This window comes from Euprymna scolopes, chromosome 10 (genome assembly GCF_053919585.1).
Source record: "Euprymna scolopes isolate OS-2025 chromosome 10, ASM5391958v1, whole genome shotgun sequence".
Taxonomy (NCBI): Eukaryota; Metazoa; Mollusca; class Cephalopoda; order Sepiida; family Sepiolidae; genus Euprymna; species Euprymna scolopes.
The window spans coordinates 29,093,212-29,113,211 of record NC_136491.1 but is presented as its reverse complement, the minus strand read 5'-3'; the positions used below and the strand labels follow the sequence as shown (position 1 = coordinate 29,113,211).

The 20,000-nt window shown below is 34.5% G+C and overlaps 1 protein-coding gene across 1 annotated transcript in view; it reads right to left on the bottom strand.

Moving 5' to 3' along the window:
- Positions 1-20,000, bottom strand: part of LOC145285896 (sodium/hydrogen exchanger 9B2-like) — a 284,636-nt gene that overhangs the window by 26,773 nt on the left and 237,863 nt on the right. The window contains exon 7 of the mRNA XM_080134363.1: positions 6,827-6,944. Within this exon, the coding sequence (XP_079990489.1) occupies positions 6,827-6,944 (118 nt within the window). The remainder of the gene's footprint in view (positions 1-6,826; positions 6,945-20,000) is intronic.

Here is a 20,000-nt window from a genome sequence, read left to right as displayed (position 1 = left end):
ATTAGTTGATTGTTTATCGCCTGAGGCGTCTCTCCCGGGAATGCTGACGGGGCTATCCTGGCATATTTTTCAGGTTAGAGTGCCTCTTCTCCAGAACGCTGGTTCTTCAGTCACACTTACCGACCCTTGTGTCACATCTTCGCATCGTGGGAGGAAAATAAATAACCCCCCCTCTCCCTCTAGTTCCATTTAAGGTCACTTTTTCTTGTTCAGTAGGTTAGATGATTTTTGATATTTTCATTAGCTCCCTTTATTGTACAGTCAACTATCTCCAGATGCAATTTGTTGCTTCACAAGAGAAGAGATGGAACCAATTTAAAAAATTTTTTTTTTTATCGCACGCAACAGTACGACTGCGACAACCGTCAAGTCAACCAAACAACAAATGTAAACCAATCGCTTCCATCTCCACAACTCAGCACAAACAATGCCGTCGATAACCACCTAACATGGTACCGAACACCTCCGGCAACACTACTCGGTACGGTCCTGAACAATTTCGTCAACATCACCTGGCACAGTTTTGAACACTTCCGTCGACACGACCTAACACACTACCAGAACAACCTCAGCAATTACTCTCTGAACGACGTTGGCGTCGTCTTTTCCTAGCTCTTGGACAATGTCATTTTCGCCATAGGTGGGCCCAACTAAGACACTGACATACAATTCTTAAGCACTTCCGCGCATGCCCGTCACACCATTCGGTATGGTCTTGTACAATCACTTCCAAGTTTCTCTTCATATTATTCAAGACATCACTGTTTCTGTAGCGGTTTATTCAGGATCCAGAAAGACCATCATAATGCGACGCTACCCCAGGGTGGCACACCAGCCACCAGATATAACCCAACGCACCCCACTGTGGAAAGATTCGCCTGTGTATGAGTTTGTTCTAGGCGTTTCCGACTACGGACGCTCCCCCCCCCCCAAGTTTGTATTCTGGTCACAAAGAACAACTCTCACAACACTACAGCTTACATGGGGACAGAGTTTGATGAGGGATTCCGGTTATTATGTTTCAACAAGAAAAGTCAGCCAATCCAGGAAGATAGGTGTGGCCACACGCCATGTTATGATTTCTTGTTGTTCCGTGGGTCACACCCGTCTTTGGGCGCTGAGATAGGAACTCCTCTTCTGATAGATGTCTCCTGAAAAATAACTCAAGTTGGCCGTCCAGTCTGGTAGCAATGTTAACAACCTTGCAGAAGCAATAAGTAAAAACTTCAGTCATTGGTTTTCTTTTTTTTTAAATATATTAACAGAAATTATATAACTACAAAGTTCTAATATAATACCCCTGTACAAAGATAAATGTATAGGTAGTTGAAGTAAAATAACTTCTTAGTTTGCAGTTCAACATGTGTCGCATTATCTGCAACTGATAGTGCTTTCATCAGGAGAGACAGTCGTCCATAATTCCGAATACAATTTTCATATATCGTAAATCTCGATAGTGGTAGAATAGCAACAGACACAAATAAATGAGTTCGTCTTTTCCTTCTTTTCTGCTTAGCAGTTAGCCGACTGGTCACAGTGGGAGTGGCACGTGATGGAGGTGGAATTAACAAAAATTCCAAAATTCTGTTTAGCGCTCAGACATAATCTGAAAAAACCCCAACTGTGTATTCCCAACCGGTGGTCTTGCCAATCTATAATCTCGTCTAAAAATCTTATATTATGAGGTGATAGGATGGGGACTGGAGCTCTCAAGTCCAATTTAGCAATTGGGGTACGCTTCGTCACCTCCATTTCTCTTCTGATTAGTCCAGGGCCAACTGTACATAATCATTTATCGGGGTGTTCCCACACAGGGATGTCCTTAGGACCTGGTCTCAGGGTCAGATATTGCTCCCGGTCGTAGCCTAAACAACTGTTCACTACCATTCTCCTGAAATACATTGTTTTCTTAGCAAAACAATACTAGTATCAAAATATTATTATCAATTCCAAATCCGCTAACTGAAGCTATTTTTCCTTGGTTTGGGTTGCATCATTGACCAAACAAATGGGTCAGCAAGGCAATCGAGAATTGCCCGGGATTGTTCACATAATAAAAGCTCTAATGTAGCTCTGTTATAACCATTATTAATGTAAAATTCGACCACCATACCACCATACCAGCATAAGCGATACATCCTTACATCACTCTATGCTAATCTGCTAGGTAATGATTTCAGCAAATCCTTTTTATGTGTTGGATTTGGTCAGATATTTATTGCAGATTCATCCAGTCATGGAGATTGCTGCATGAGGGCCCAACATCGGATGTCATATAACATGATGTTCCTGACACAGCTGCAATACAATTTACCCCAGATGTAGAGGAGGCAGCTCATAATACTATTAAAAGCAACAACTAACACAAAATTTCGATTATATTTCACTTATTCTTGTGGTTGTACTGAGTTCACATTCTACCACTTGCATATCCAGAAAGAGTATATTACCTCGACAGTATTGTAATCTGTTTGTGATGACGATCGTGAATAGGGCCTGCCTGTCTCAGAACAGGAGACTCTATTGGTATGGTCACATTAAAAGAATGGATGAGAGTTCTTGGGCTAGCAGATGTAGAACAGTTCGTGTAACAGGATCATTTGGCAGAGGAAGGCGAAGGAAAACATAGGAGGAAATGATAAGGATGAGGTCAAGAGAAAAAGAGGGATAAAGAAAGAACGGGCCGGAGATATGTTGATTTGGAAGTGAATCTCTAAAAGCTGATTAGCACATGCCGACATGTAAAATAAATCCTTAACGTTTTATGGCCCGGTTGAACTAATTCGTTCAGTCGTAAATAAATGAATATAATGGCGTAAATAAAGTGGGAATACACGCCTTGTACATATTAGTTCAGTATCTGGGTAGATGTCATATACCTCTAGACTGCGACTGCCCATTACTTACATTCAGTATGGCGCTATCTAGAATTAACAATAATAATAATTAATCATCTATATCATAATTCAGGTCATAAGGGGTTAACTGAATACGATGATGATGATGATGATGATGATGATGATGATAATCCTATACTAGTTTGTATTTTCCTTCACATTGTGCATAACCGTTTTTGTTCAACCAGTTGCTTGTTTTTAGCTGATTTGATGTAGATTTTTCTTTGTGCTAATTAATGCATGTTTTGCCAATAGTTTTCTAGTCTAGACTACCCGCGTGATTGCATTTCTTCTTACTTAAATTGACGTCATCAAAAGAAAAAAGGAGTTCTTAATAAATAAGCTTTCCCTGTAAATTAATGTGTAAAAACACACATTACATGGAACCAATGAAAGTTGGAATAAAAAGCAGACGTAGACATAAGAGTTTTATTCTTTCTTTTGTAATTGTTTTTTTTTTATTAACCATTCGTGTCAGTAATTCAGAATCGGCCATCTTTGATTATTTTTTTTTTTTTTTTGTTAATTAAAACTGAACATACATCTGGCAGAAATATTTTTTTCATTAGCATTCATTGCTGGTAAACAGGAGAGAATAAGAAAACTTTACAATATTTCTTGCTTTTGTAGGACATGTAACCTTAAATTAGCAATATTTTCACCATAAAAGAAATGTTATTTGCAGCTTTCAAATTGTTTTCCTTAGCTTGCTTGATATTCTTGCTATGTTCATAATATTTCAGCCGTTGTATTCGATGGCCTTTTTCATAGTTTGTAACCATTCTACAAATTTTAAACTGAATTTTTTTCTTTTACATGGGAGTCACTACTTATCAAGACACGAAGGCCACTCGAGGATAAGGTTAATGAATGTAACTTGTTTACATTGGACTTGAAGAAGACCATATTGTGAGCTGGAAAAAGTCACCGCTTATCAAGACACGAAGGCCACTCGAGGATAAGGTTAATGAATGTAACTTGTTTACATTGGACTTGAAGAAGACCATATTGTCAGCTGGAAAAAGTTCCACAGGCAAAGAAAGAAAAAGGAAAGAAGCTTTGTTCATGGAATTTGTATTTAGATTTAGGCACACATAGAGAGTGGAGGAAACTTAATAGTCGTTGTAGTTAGACGAGTGCTTTTTTTGTGAAAGTTTGGCAAGTGGGGGACCATAGATTGGAGTTCAGTCGAGCATTTGCCATGAAAATAACGATAGAGTAGAGAGAGGTTTGCAACGTCTCTTCTGTGGGAAAGAAGTTTCAGGGAAGAAAAAAGGGCGTCATGATAGTTTTTTTTTTTTTTTTGTATTATTCGAAATATTTAGACGATTGTTCTCATATTGAATATTATTTTTTACAACATAATCCGTAGTGATAAATAATGATGTATAATGCTAAATAGTAAAATTGTACATCTAATACCACAAACGGTAAAAATCTCCTTGTAGACTGTGGTGCTACAGCACACGTTATCACCAAGGAATCTGACTTTATTTATTTTGATTCAAACTTTAATCTACAAAGTCATTTTGTCGAACTTGCCGATGATAGTCAAATAAATTATATAGTCTTGAAAAGAGGCGATGCTAAAATATCCCTAAAAATAATAAAGGCGAAATCTGTAAATGTATCCTAAAAAATGCTCTGTTAATACCTACATTTAAGCAAGACATTTTCTGTGCAGGCTGTAATTAAACAAGGCGCGAATATAAAGTTTGGCCAAAACAAGTCAAAATTGATATATCCCAATGGAACTGTATTTGACATTAAAGAAAATGGCCGACTATATTATTTAAAAGTATGGTTCCCTCAAAAACTGCTTGTCACGACTTGGAAACCTGGTATAAAATTCTAGGACACTGTAATACAGCTGATATTAAAAAATTACCAAATGTAGTCGAAGGCATGAAAATAATACCATCAGACAATCTCCCAAATTGTGATGTGTGTGCACAGGGGAAAATGACAAAGGATATAAGCCGAACGCCAGACAAAAAGGCCACGAAAATTCTCTCACTTGTACATTGTGACTTAGCAGGTCCGATCAGCCATTGGGGAGAAATAATCTAAGGTACGTTTTCAACTTTATTGATGATTTTTCCGGTTTAATTATACTTTATATTCTAAAAAACAAATTCGACACTATCCTCGCCACTATGAAATATTTAGCTGATATTGCCCCGTGCGGCTCGGTAAAATGTATTCGCTCAGACAATGGGAGTGAATGTACTAGTAGAGACGTTGAACTTCTATTAATTAAACACGAGAAATCTGCGCCGTATTCCTCCTTCCAAAATTGCACCGAACCCTTTTTTGAGATGACAAGATGTCTACTTATCGAATCGAGATTAGCGCATAGTTTATGGACGTGCGCTTTAATGGCAGCAGCAGCAGCATATATCAGAAATAGATCGTTCAATAGAAGATTAGGCAAAACACCGTATGAAGCGTTTTGTGGTGTAAAAACCCAAAATGAACCGAATGTACATATTTGGTTCAGATTGTTTTGCATTTATAGAAAATACCAGTCAACTACATACTAAAAGCGAAAAAGGTATGTTTGTAGGTTACGATAAAAACAGTCCAGCATATTTAATCTACTTTCCAGCCCGAAACGCCATAAAAAGGGTTAGATGTGTAAAATTCAATGGTACATTAAATTAAAAAAAATGGCGATCCACTGGATGAAAAACGTGAAGAAATATTACATAGCATCTTAATCGACCACAATGAAAATATTAATAACGACGACAATTACTGACGAAAATATGAACCAGACACGTCAATACCCAATAAGGGAGCGAAAAAAAATTCTTAAAAATTGAAAAGATACATGACTACGCAGTGGATTACTGTTACTCGTTGAAAAGCGCGCCGGAAAGTTATAATGAGACGATTAATTCAGAAAATCACGAAGAATAGAAACAAGCTATGATATCCGAATTGAAAGCTTTGTCTGACAATAACACATACGAAATTGTAGCAAAACCAACAGATACAAATATAATTTCTTCATGCTGTTTTTTTTTTTGCCAAAAAATATCACAGCAAGCAAGATATTTGCAGGTCGCCCGGTATTGCCAGGTCGTAAAATAGGCTCAAATATATTTTAATTAATGCAGGTATCGTATTTATTATATTATATTGGACCTGATATAAAGTAATTATTTAAAAAGTGTTTTAAAAATGACTCGTGCGCCACTACCAAGAATCGAAACCAAAACGTTTAGCTTATGATTTACTTTTCCCTTTGACATAAATGCCTGAGCTATAAAGACACGTTTGCCGCAAGGCTAAAAATTAAATCATGAACTAATAGCTATTACGTCACGCATGTATATTCGTAATGCCGGCGTTCGACCTTCATTTGGGAAATACCATTTTTTAAAATTTTTAACTTTTGCGCCAATTTTTCTCAGCTGAAACCCAAACATAAAATTTCGCATGGGTTCGAATATCCTATATATTAAGTTTCATGTCTGTAGACAAAAAACTGATAGGAGTTTCGTAGGCAACATTTTTTAAACAAATATGCATATGCATACATAAATATATATAGAAAGATGTTTGTTTTTACTGTAACCTTTTTACGCAAATATTGCACAAGTATAAATCATGTAGAATATCTAAATGAATATAATTACACGTAATAGTTAACTAAAGATGATCATCCCATGAGAAAATGAAAAAAAATAATAAGGAATTAATTAAAAATGAATGTCTAAAAGAATATGCAAATTAGCTAGATCTTTTGCAGATGACTGTAATTCCATGAGCCATATAACATAGTTGTATTTTCTTTTTTAAATAGATAGAAAGAAGAGTTTTTAAGATGAATATCAATACACACAAAAAACAAATTTAAAGAAGTATATATATATATATGTATATATAGAGAGAGTGAGCGAGACATGTGACTTTTTACTCACCAATTACATTTCGATCGATAGAGGTCAAGTTCAGTTCACATCCCAGGAGGCCAAAATACAAAGGTCGCAAGACAAGCCATAGATTGCCAATCAACTTTAACATTTCTTCGTTTAATGTCTGTAAAATATAAATAAAGTAACTATTTCAATTTCCAAGATTTTATTTTTGCTGATTTAAAAGAAATTCTAAACGATTCGAATAAACGAAGCATTAAATAGACAAACGCATTCTCCACATTTCAGTCTCATTATGGTCTAGTTCAGAGTGTCCAAAAAGTCACTGATGCGTTTTGAACTTTAATAGATTCTTTTTTGATGATATCGTTCTGTAATTTTAACGCAATCGAACTAAGATATTGCAAAATTAAAATAAAAATGTAAAATTGAAATAATCTTTATTTCGGAAAAATAAAGTCTTTTAAATGTTTCCCATTTTCTGCTTCGCATATTTGTGCTGTTTCCAAAACTTTATTCATGACAGATTGCAGAATCTCTGGATTGCGATTTAATTCCTTTATTTCGTTCCTGATGTTTTCTTTCAATTCTTGCAGGGTTTGATATTTGTTAACATAGACTCTTTCTTTAAGATATCCTCACAAGAAAAAGGCCGGGCTAGTCAAGTCTGGGGAACGTGGTGGCCATTTGACATTGCCATAACAAGAGATAATGTTGTCTCCAAAGCATTGCCTGATTTTGGTAAAACAATTTCACAACTTGCGTACGTTGTTCAATGCTATAATTATCCATAATTAATTTCCAAAATATTATCTGTAAAATATCTTAGAGAAAAAAATAATCATTAATAGTAAAATGACAAACATTTTTAACCCTTCAGTCAATTTTTGTACACCCTATATAATCTTCATTTTTATAAATATTACTCTTAATCTATCTGTTTGTCTGTCTGCCGGTTCCTCTTTTCTCGGAAACTACTGAAAGGATGTGGTCGAAATTTTGTATGGACCTTTTGTTATAACCCGCAGCAAACTAAGTATTATGGTGTCGGTTCGGTACACAGTAAGGGATTTATAAGGACTAATATTTAATGCAAAAATGAATAGGAATTAAACCATCAAGTTTGTCATAAAGCATTCATGCTAAGTCAACAGGACCTAACTTTTGCCAGTTTTTAACAAACTCTAGTCTAGTATTTTTATTTTATTTTAACAACTATTTTAACAACTAACAGGAAGATCTGACGTTGCTCGGGATTTAATAAGGTGTATTATGTCGTTTTTTACTATGCTCATAACATTTTCGAACTTAGTGTTGGTGACTAAGTGGTTAACTTCATGAACTGGAGACCGACTTGTCTCCCCCTGGTAAATTTTATGCAAGAATACACTTTAAGTTTTTATGTAGACTCTCTAGCTTTATTACTATAAAGAACACACACCTTTTGGCCAAGATCAAAGTGTAGTATCTGTTCTTCAGATGCGGCATTTCCATTTCTCGTTCTCTTTCAGTGGAGGAGAAATCTTTCACGACTGAGACAATTTTTTTATTTTTGTACCTTTTCTCCACGTTAAAAAAAACGACCCTGGTGTCTAACTCCGTCCCGTGGAGAGGCATTATAAATAGGTACTCTAAGGGACACACACACAGACAAACACAGACAACAAAAACACACGCACACAAACACACACACAGACACACACACAGACAAACGCACACACACACACACACAGACAAACACACAGACACACACACAGAGACAAACACACACACAGACACAGACAAACACACGCACAGAGACAAACACACAAACACACACACACAAACACACACACACAAACACATACACAGACAAACACAAACACAGACAAACACACACATACAGACAAACACACACACGTAGACAAACACTAACACACACAAAAACACAGACAAACACACACACATAGACAAACACTAGCACACACAAGGACACAGACAAACACACAGACAAACACAAACACACACAAACACACACAGACACACACACAGACAAACACACACATACGGACAAACACACACACAGACAAACACACACACACATGGACAAACACTAACACACAAACACACAGACAAACACACAGACAAACACACACACACATTGACATTTATATAGATAATAAGTGATACAACTGATACTAATATCTGAAGAAAACCAAGCTTGTTGCAAAAGATGAAACTTATGAATTGAAATTTGAATATCATGCAGTAGAAGCTGATACTAAAATCAATGAAGGATTTAAAGAAACGAAAAGTACGAAATATGTTAGGGTTAGAAGTGAAGCAGATTCCAAAATGAACGCGTGATCTGGTTGCGCCAAGTCCGAATCCAGTCGGTTCCATAGCACTACTTCCACTATGGCTGCTGGCAACTTTGACCCCAGCCTCACCAAACTTTCACGAAAAACACTCGTCTAGCAAAAACCACTACCAATAGTTTCCCACACTCTTTATCTGTGCCTAAATCTAAATGTAGATTCCATGAGCAGAGCTTCTTTTTTAGAACTGCACGTCTGTGGAACTCTCTTCCGTTGGCCTGCTTCCCAGCTGACTACAATCTGATTGTCTTCAAGTCCAATGTAAACAAGTTCTTGATGAATCGTCCCCTATGTAATCCAACTTACAAAAATCCCACTACCTATGTTAAAAGCGCTATAACCACATTGACTATTGTATACTCATTAACCCTTATCCTTAAGTCGCCTCCGGGCCTTGATAAGTGGTGATCCCTGTGTCAAAAAAAAAAAAAAAGAGTCGGTAAGTGCCAACTAGGTCGGTTAAGTGATATATATTATTTCGTTTGAAAGTTTATCTTCCGGTTTCCAGTTTTCATTTTCACATATTTCATAAATTTTCACATATTTCATAAATTTTCAGGTATTTCATAAATTTTGCGAAAGATGAATGATTTACTCGAGTAAAATCAACCCTAGATTCCTGGAAAGGGATTGCCTGGTGAAATACAGAAACCTATACGAGCCATAATTGATTCAGACGCCACCAGAATACCACATTGACTCTGTGGGCTACCCTACTTAAAAGATCTGCTTTAAATTGAATTTTACACTTTTGTTGATCGGTAGTCTTCATCTGTTTATCCTTTAATTCAAAGAATAGAAGGGTCACCAGTTATCAAGTTCAAACTAAAACATAAATTAATTTTGTAGGATGTGGGTGATCGTCCTATTCTTTCTATCCTACTCTTAAGCAGATGCAACTTTGGCATATTTAAACAAGCTTTGTCCCTTTCGATCTTTCTTCATTTGTCCATCGTTTTCATTACAGCAGTAGTCACCACAATACCATATTTACTTTATGGACTAACAAAAACAAACAAACAAGCAAAAAAAAAAAAAAAAAAGACAAACAATATGATAGTATATTCTCTCCAGGGAGCTTGATCGCATGGTTGAGAACCGAACTTCTGGGGCAGTAGTTTACTAGTGCTTTCATTTTACCTTGGAATTAAGTTCTTGGAAATCAAGAAGCCCCTTTCTTAGGCTAACACTTGATTTCTATATGAGGTGCTATGTTAAAAGCGCTATAACCACATTGACTATTGTATACTCATTAACCCTTATCCTTGAGTCGCCTCCGGGCCTTGATAAGTGGTGATCCCTGTGTCAAAAAAAAAAAAAAAGAGTCGGTAAGTGCCAACTAGGTCGGTTAAGTGATATATATTATTTCGTTTGAAAGTTTATCTTCCGGTTTCCAGTTTTCATTTTCACATATTTCATAAATTTTCACATATTTCATAAATTTTCAGGTATTTCATAAATTTTGCGAAAGATGAATGATTTACTCGTTATTTATTCAAGTGTTCAATCAAGAGCCTAGTCTCAAGGGTTAAATTTAACAAAGCAATGATGAACATTAATTTTCTTTTCCCCAATTGACCCGTTCACTATGTTATAATATATCTTTCTTTTGGTTTTCAAATATTACCAAGACAAGAATTCATCTGGTTTGGTGGAAGATCAAGCTAAATGCTGTTGAGGTAACATAATTAGGAGAAGTTGAATCATTCCTTTTATCAGTTACTGTATAGCTGTGTTGAGGGAATCTTTTTTTTGGGGGCTTTGAATTTTGAATGTTATTTTGAATAATATTTTGAATGTTGTTTTGAATGTTATTTTAAATATTATTTCGAATGTTTGGTCAGGATTTCCTTGTAGATGGGATTATACTCATCTCAGGTAGTACAAAGATATGAAGACCTTCTAGGATGGTGTAAGAGGTAGATATGTCTAAAAATTCATGACAATATAATGACGCAAGAAGATAAAAATTCACAGAAAATTCAACATCGCTGCCGGAACAAATACACGGTGTTGAGTTTTCAGTGAATTTTTTAAATCTTCTTGCGACATTGTATTGTCATGAATTTTAGACATATCTAATTCTTACACCATCCTAGAGGGTCTTCGTATCGTTGGACAACCTGACTTTTTTTTTTAATTCGTATTGTTTACATGCTGGAGGAGTAGTTATGCATGAAAAATAAATATTTGGACCTTGAAATTTAACTATACTGCTATTCTTTTATATATATATATATATATATATATATATATATATATATATATATATTATATATATATATTTATATATATATATATATTTATATATATATATTTATATATATATATATATATTTATATATATATATATTTATATATATATATATATATTTATATATATATATATATATATTTATATATATATATGTATATATATATATTTATATATATATATTTATATTTATATATATTTATATATATGTATATATATTTATATATATTTATATATATATATTTATATATGTATATATATTTATATATATATATATATATTTATATATATATATATATTTATATATATATATATATTTATATATATATATATTTATATATATATATATATATATATATATTTATATATATATATATTTATATATATATATATTTATATATATTTATATATATATATATTTATATATATATATATATATATTCTATAATATAAAGCTGAATGTGTGTGTGTGTGTGTGTGTGTGTGTCTGGTCACGAATATGTTCCTATATGGTTGACTATTTGAAACAGCTGATTACATATAATGATAGAGGATGTATCGAGACACAGGAATGGGTATGTTTGATCTGGCAGAACGGTGGTTCATTAACCTTGTGGGGTCTGCGTTCGCGCCTGGTCCACAAAGTATGAAAATTAAAAATTTAAAAATGAAAAGAAAAAAACGTTTTACAAGTGTTTTTGATATAGATGTACATAATAATATTTTGATAAGTATGTTTTAACTTAAATAGGGATGGTATAATAAAATTGTGGGGTCTGCGTTCGCACCTGGCCTCCATAGAATGGAAATAGGCATCAACTTCAATAAAGACTTTTCTTATCTATCTGCGTAAGTATATTTTGATAATTATCTTTCAGTATTAAAAAATATAGCATAATAAAACTATGGGGTGTTCGTTCGCACCTGACCTCCATAGAATGGACATATGTCACAAAGTTTAACAAGGTTTTTTAATATAGATCCACAGAATATTGTGATAAGTGTTTCAGTGTGAACAGGTATGGTATAATAAATTATGGGATTTATATATTTTATTTTTACTTTCATCATATTTTGCTTTGGTTTTGATACTCCCAAATTCGAAGCTATCTCTTTATAACCCTTTCTTTTCATAACATATCATACTTTCATAAATCAGAGTCCATTTTCTGTAGGCTGTTTTTGAACCCAGTCAACGACGGGTACTTTTGCTAGTATATATATATATATATATATATATATATATATATATATATATATATATATATATATATATATATATATATACGAGGGGCGTGCAATAAATAATGCCCCTGACCCACTTCCAGTTGTCTGATTTAGCTGAAATTTTGCATGTGCAATGATTTATATCTCTACGGGTTATGTGGCAAATTACAGCCCTGAACAAAGTGTGGTTTCTGTTTTACAGGTGTTTGAACTGAGTCAGGTGTGAAATGGAGCCTGTTGAATGTCGAGCAGTGATCCGGTGTTAGCATTTGAAAGGACGCACACCACAGGAGACTTTTGATGAAATGAAAGAAACTTATAGTGATAATGCCCCATCATATGACCTTGTAAAACGCTGGCATCGTGAATTCAAACATGGCCGGAAGTTTGTGGAAACAGCTCCCAGACCTGGTCGCTCCCCCCCCCCCCACCTTCTGCCATTGATGAGGCATCTGTCCGTCAAGTTGAGGCTGCCATTTTGGGAGATCGGCGCATTACTATTCGCCAAATAGCCCAAGATGTCAAGATTAGTACAGGGTCGGTGGAAACTATCATTCATGACCATTTGCATATGCATAAGGTGTCGTCCAGATGGATTCCCAGGTTGCTCAAACCATTCCAGAAGCGATAACGCGTCGAGTGTTCGAGGATGAATTTTGGGATGTGCCAAGAAGATGAATCAAAGTTTTTCAAAAGACTGATTACACAGGATGAAACCTGGGTCCATCACTATGATCCAGAGACCAAAGCCCAGTCAATGCAGTGGAAGCACTTGGACTCACCACCTCCAAAGAAGGCAAGGATGCAGCTCTCCGCTGGCAAGGTCATGCTCACAGTCTTCTGGGACCAGGACGGAGTAGTGATGACAGATTTCCTGGCAAAGGGTGGTACCACAATTACAGGAGCCTATTATGCTTCACTTTTGAGGAAATTAAGGGAAGCTATCAAAATCACGAGGCGGGGCAAGATCAGCAAAGGTACCCTCCTCCTGCAGGACAACGCTCCGGTCCACAACTCGCATGTCACCAGATCAGAAGCACAGGCGTGTGGTTATGAAATCCTACCCCATCCTTCCTACTCTCCTGACCTTGCACCCTCTGACTTTCCCAGCCATGAAGTTGTTTTTGAAAGGAAAGCGTTTCCCAGATGATGCAGCCTTGATTTCTGAAGTCACGTTGTGGTTGAAGGACCAACCGGGGGTGTTCTACAAAAACGGTCTTGAGAGCTGCATCAAATGATGGGAGAACTGCATAACGGGGTGGTTCCTATGTTGAGAAAGACTAAAACTGTGCCAAGTTTCGTGGCTCTACTGCTATGGGAAGTGGATCAGGGGCATTACTTATTGCACGCCCCTCGTATTCTTGTTATTGTTAATAATGATTCTCATTGATATTATTATTACTATTATTAAAATTACATTGCATTTATTATTATAATCATTTTGTCATCATTATTATCATTAACATCATGGCTTTTCGACAGTCTTATAATTACTAATAAGCTAAGATTTGTCACGCTTAAAACTTTCTAATCCTTACTTCCCACCCTTTTAATATTGGCATCGAATTGCAACATTTTGCAGAAAGAATTGTTTCGGTTTATCTAGACAATATCCGGTTAGAGTAATACGTGCGGACCTTTCTTTCTTTCTTTTATCTTTTTAGCCTGATCTTAATAGTTTTAAAAATTAGTCTGAAATCACCTTTTCTAATTAAGCCAGCGATGAAAGATGACATGGTTCTTTTCTGTCCTTTTTATTTCTAGATCCCATTTGACTGGATATCAACTTTTCTTTGGCCTATTGCACTGTCCGAAAAAACAATTTCCATTATTTCAGCTGCTTTGAAAACTTTCCAACCGGACTATTAACATCATACTGGATTTAATTTTGGACTTCATTGTCTCTAAAGAATTATTTTCGCATTTCAGATTACCTTGAGAAAATCTTCATGCAAGCTGAAATGATATGCGTAGTTTGTTTTTATATTTTTTTTTACATATCCAACATTTTTTCACTTGTTTTTCTTGGCAGTTTATAACTATAATAAATTGAGATTTTACTTAATGCCTTAACCAGCAAATTCTAGCATTGTGACAAATATAATTTGCTGATTTCTTTTGTCCTCTGATGAGAATAATAGTAAAAATTGCATTCTTTGAAACCCCGAAGAATAAGGACTTTGTAAATTGTTTTTTGGAGTATTCAGTCGAACAATATATTTTGATTGTAAATTTCAACTTACAGTTTTAATTTTCTTTCTCATACACACACACACACACACACACACACACACACACACACACACACACACACACATACACACATATATACATACTACGACACTGATGAGTTGTGATACAACGAAACAGGACTGTATGTCGATGACTACAAATATATATATATATATATATATATATATTCTTTCAGTAAGTTTTCAAAAGTCAAATGTAATGAGGTAGTGTAATAATCATTAATGGTATAAGTTGGGTTCAATTTGATTACTTAAGGAGACGGTACAACAAGAACTTGTATGGATTAGACTTGAAGACTACGATACTGTAGTCGGCCAGGAAGCAGGCAAATGGACAGTGTCCCATAGGCAGATAATTCTGGGAAAGACTCTGTGTTTGTGGAATCTGCGTTGTGCAGGATTGGGTTCTAAACTGGATAAATACGAATTCATCTTAAACTATTTGAGAAATTCACAGAAAACTCAACATCGCTGCCGGGTTAGGTTTTTTTTGTTATTCTTTTATTGATATATAAGGTTAATCTTGATATAGAAGGTTATTCTTTTATTGATATATAAGGTTAATCTTGATATAGAAGGTTATTCTTTTATTGATATATAAGGTTAATCTTGATATAGAAGGTTATTCTTTTATTGATATATATATATATATATGTAATTATTATTTACTATAATAATTATTAAATACTTACAGACACTAGTGTTTCATCCATTCTTTGCAGGGTGTCACGATTAACAACAGTCGACAGAAGTCATGTCTGGCTTCATTAGCAAGGACCCAAACCATTAGGCTACCGTCAACCGCGAGAGGTACAGTTGAATTTAAACATTTTTTTCTTGTTAAATGCTTTTAACATCAGTCAGAGTGATCTAATCATTATATGACGATCTGCGCATATGAGCTAAGTTGACCGACTTTATTACAACTGAAAGTGCTCAATGATAAGAAACAAGTTTTTTTAAATGGGCTGACACTATTATTTACTATAATAATTATTAATACATATATATATATATATATATATATATGTATATATGTACATATATATATATATATAAACTAACCTAAATTTAAAACAGGTCAAGAAACTAGATATCCAGGCAAAATAGAGCACACACAAAGGAACGGGTCAACCAGAGGTCAAATAGGCCTTTGTCCGGTAAGTGCATGTTCATTGGCTGATAGGAAGGGCGCGGTGGATACTAGAAAGCTGATTGGCTAACTAAAATCTCGATAGAATGTGCGTGTACAAAAACGAGAGACAACCACAAAATTTGCGCATAAGCCTGAAGAGTCCTAGAGTGGATGAAACGCGGAATATTCATTGTAGCTTAATCGCCATATATATTTTAGAACTTACTAACTAGCTCTACCTACGTATTGAACACTTTTGAAGTAAATACTTAAAGTTTATGCATAAATTCATACTTTCGTATATTAATTTTATGTGAGTAAATGAAGTAGTTATATATATATATATATATATATATATATGAGCAAACAGTTAATAAAACTTGTTAAAAAACACTTTGAAATGAGTTAAAAACATATTTAATCTGAAAAGGAAACACTAGATAAGTGGATAGTCCTTAATCTGCGGAGTTTTGAAGAAATACTTGCCTTCTCATCAGAGGATAGAAATTAGCAAAATGCAGGATCGGATTTTGCATGCAAAAGTATTTGATGAAATAACAAGTAAGTCAAAGATCTTACTTGAAAACAAAAAAAGTGAAGCAGAGGGAATATGGTGAAGAAAAAGGTGGTTACACATGAATGGATAGTCTGGTGGAAGATAAATAATCCAGTGACGGTAAAATCCCAATATATATATATATATATATATATATATATATATATATATATATATATATATATATATATATATATTCATTTTCCTTCAGTAAGTTTTCAAAAATCAAAGAGCCTCTTCCTGGTGCTAACACTTACTTTCTGAGACGCATAGATATTTGAGTGTTTAATTAAGAGTCTCCTCCTCTTCTCAAATGAGTGTAATAAAGCAATGATGAACATTGATTTTCCTCTTCCCTAATTGACCAGCTAACTATCTTGTAGTACATCTTTCTTATGCTTTCCTAATATTACTGGATTCCAAGACAAGAATTCATCTAGTCTGGTTGAGTATCAAGCTAAGTGCTGTTGAGGTAAAATCGCTGTGAGAATATTTGATCAGGGTTTACTTATAGGGTGAAGTATCTACATGATAAGTTTTCCTGACAAACCCATGCATAAAAAGACTGAGGATGGTGTCTATTAAGTAATTCCATCGTCAGCATGCGTGAATGAGCAAGTCATACTAAAGCTATATATTTTGTTGGGAGATTTTGAAAATCTCACTTCATATTCCTAAATGGTCACCTATCTGGTACTGGCCATGCTCAGCACAGCTTAACTTTTTTTTATCATGGAAATCGCTCCAGACAAGGCATGGCACTACTTTATGTAAAGAGCTTACAAAATACCACTTCAAGGTCGAAAACTAGGTAGCACGCCTGTGGAACTCTTTCCCATTTCTCTGCTTCCCAACTGACTACAACTTGGTGGTCTTCAAGTCCAACATAAACTAATTCTTGATGAGCCGCCCACTTAAGTAATCCAATTTACCAAATTTCCATCACTAACGACAATATTATCCCATTGACTACTGTACACTCCATAACACTTGTCCTCGAGTGGCCTCCTATGTAAAAAAAAACAAATGTTATATGGATAGATTCCAAATTAGAAAACAGCCATTCTACCCCCTTTGTCAGAAACTCTGTTCATGGAAAGGGGAAAATAAAGGAACCGATAGTGATCTAATATGATTACATGTATTATTCTGCCCTAAATTTCTTAAATAGTTTAAGATGAATTGGTATTTATCCAGTTTATAACCCAGTCCTGCAAAACGCAGATTCCACAAACACAGCTTCTTTCCCAGAACTACCGCCTATGGAACACTGTTCCATTTGCCTGCTTTCTGGCCGACTCCAGTATGGTAGTCTTCAAGTCCAATCTAAACAAGTTCTTGTTGAACCGTCCTCTTAAGTAATCAAATTGAACCCAACTTAAACCATTAACGATTATTACATTACCTCATTACAGTCATTAACTCTTAACCTCGAGTGGCCTCCGAGCCTTGATAAGAGATGACTCCCTCGTATCAAAAAAAGCTAACAAGAAAGAAAACTTCATACTGGCATCTTATACAATCAGCCAAAAATTGCCAAAGCCATTATCCAATCAGGTGTAAGAAGACAAATAATTTCAATGAAATTATTCATTAAATCAAGAAATAATTTTTTTAAACTGAAAATAACTTTTAACATAAAATCCTCCCCTTTTCTTATGTTAAGAATGGCTTTCTAAATAAAAAGCCATTCTTAACATAAGGAAAGGGGGGAAACTCTTGTGCTTGGAATTTATTGTGTGACGGTCTTCGCTTCGGGCTTTTTCTGGCTGCTTATACAGCCTCCTGGAAGATGCTGATGCAAAGTTAATAATTGGATTAGCACCTATGAATTTTATTTACAAAATATATTTATTGCGTCAAAAAGAAATGCAAGGAAAGTTAAACAAATGTCATCTTGATACCATCTCATCTCCATCATATGTGCCATTAAAATGTTTTTTTTGCCTCTGTTTTTATAAATAATGTAATGACAAATAATCGACAGCACATATTAAGATGAAGCGACGGGGGGAGTGTATACCAGTATTTGTCAAATACGTTCTCTTTTATGTACCACAGGCAACGTCCTATTATAAATTAAATTTGGTTATAAAAAAAATACATGGATTGATCCAGCGAGTTCGATGGAGAAAAGAGGGTTAAATGGATTTAGAATTCCAAGGTCATTTATCTAAAAAGGTTAATCTTCCTTAGAGGCAGAGAAAGTGTGTGTGTGTGTGTGTGTGTGTGTGTGTGTGTGTGTGTGTAGGGGGGTTGTATACAAGGATGAAGAAGCACAGAATCCTTTCAGATGATCAAAGTATTAGGATGATAGGGAGCAACCAAAAATTTTCTCGTCTCTTGGCCACAGAAATACTTGCGGTATTGCTGATCTTTCTTGAAGGATCTTCGAGAATCTTTTGGCAGCTTAAAATGATTGGCTAGTCTTTATTTAGATATTTTGATTTTCGTTTATATTTTTTATAACTAATTAAAAAACAAAATTAGGAGATGCATTCAGCAATCACTTAAGTAAAAAAAAAACAACAAAAAACAACAAAAAAAAAGAAAACAGCGTTTTTATGACAAACAATTCCCGTATTTGTCTAAGTATGAGTGATAATATTATGACTCAAACTGTTTCTTTTTTACCTTTCATCCTCTCCAATCCACACAGTGATCCCCACTCTAAAACCTTAAATATTTTAAAGTTATATTCTTATAGTTAAATCACTGTTATCTTCTATCCCATGGTGTTTGTATAGTACTATAGTTATTGACTGTTAAAAAACTTCACCAAACACATTAAGCATCAAACTGTTTCTTTTTTACATTTCACCCCCTCCAATCCACACAGTGATCCCCACTCTAAAACCTTAAATATTTTAAAGTTATATTCTTATAGTTAAATCACTGTTATCTTCTATCCCATGGTGTTTGTATAGTACTATAGTTATTGACTGTTAAAAAACTTCACCAAACACATTAAGCATCAAACTGTTTCTTTTTTACATTTCACCCCCTCCAATCCACACAGTGATCCCCACTCTAAAACCTTAAATATTTTAAAGTTATATTCTTATAGTTAAATCACTGTTATCTTCTATCCCATGGTGTTTGTATAGTACTATAGTTATTGACTGTTAAAAAACTTCACCAAACACATTAAGCATCAAACTGTTTCTTTTTTACATTTCACTCCCTCCAATCCACACACAGTTATCCCCCTCTACCACCTAAAAAATGTTAAAGTTATATTTTTAGAGTTAATTCACTCTGTTATCTTCTATCCCATAGTGTTCGTATAGCACTGTAGATTTTTTTTAAAAAGGATATTACCACAAAAATGATTTTGGTAATATCTACTTCATGAAAACTTTGTCTTTTTATTTAATGTGTAAGGAAATAGGCTTTGACAGTGTTTCTCCATTATGTGTTCGATCGTACAAAAAAAAT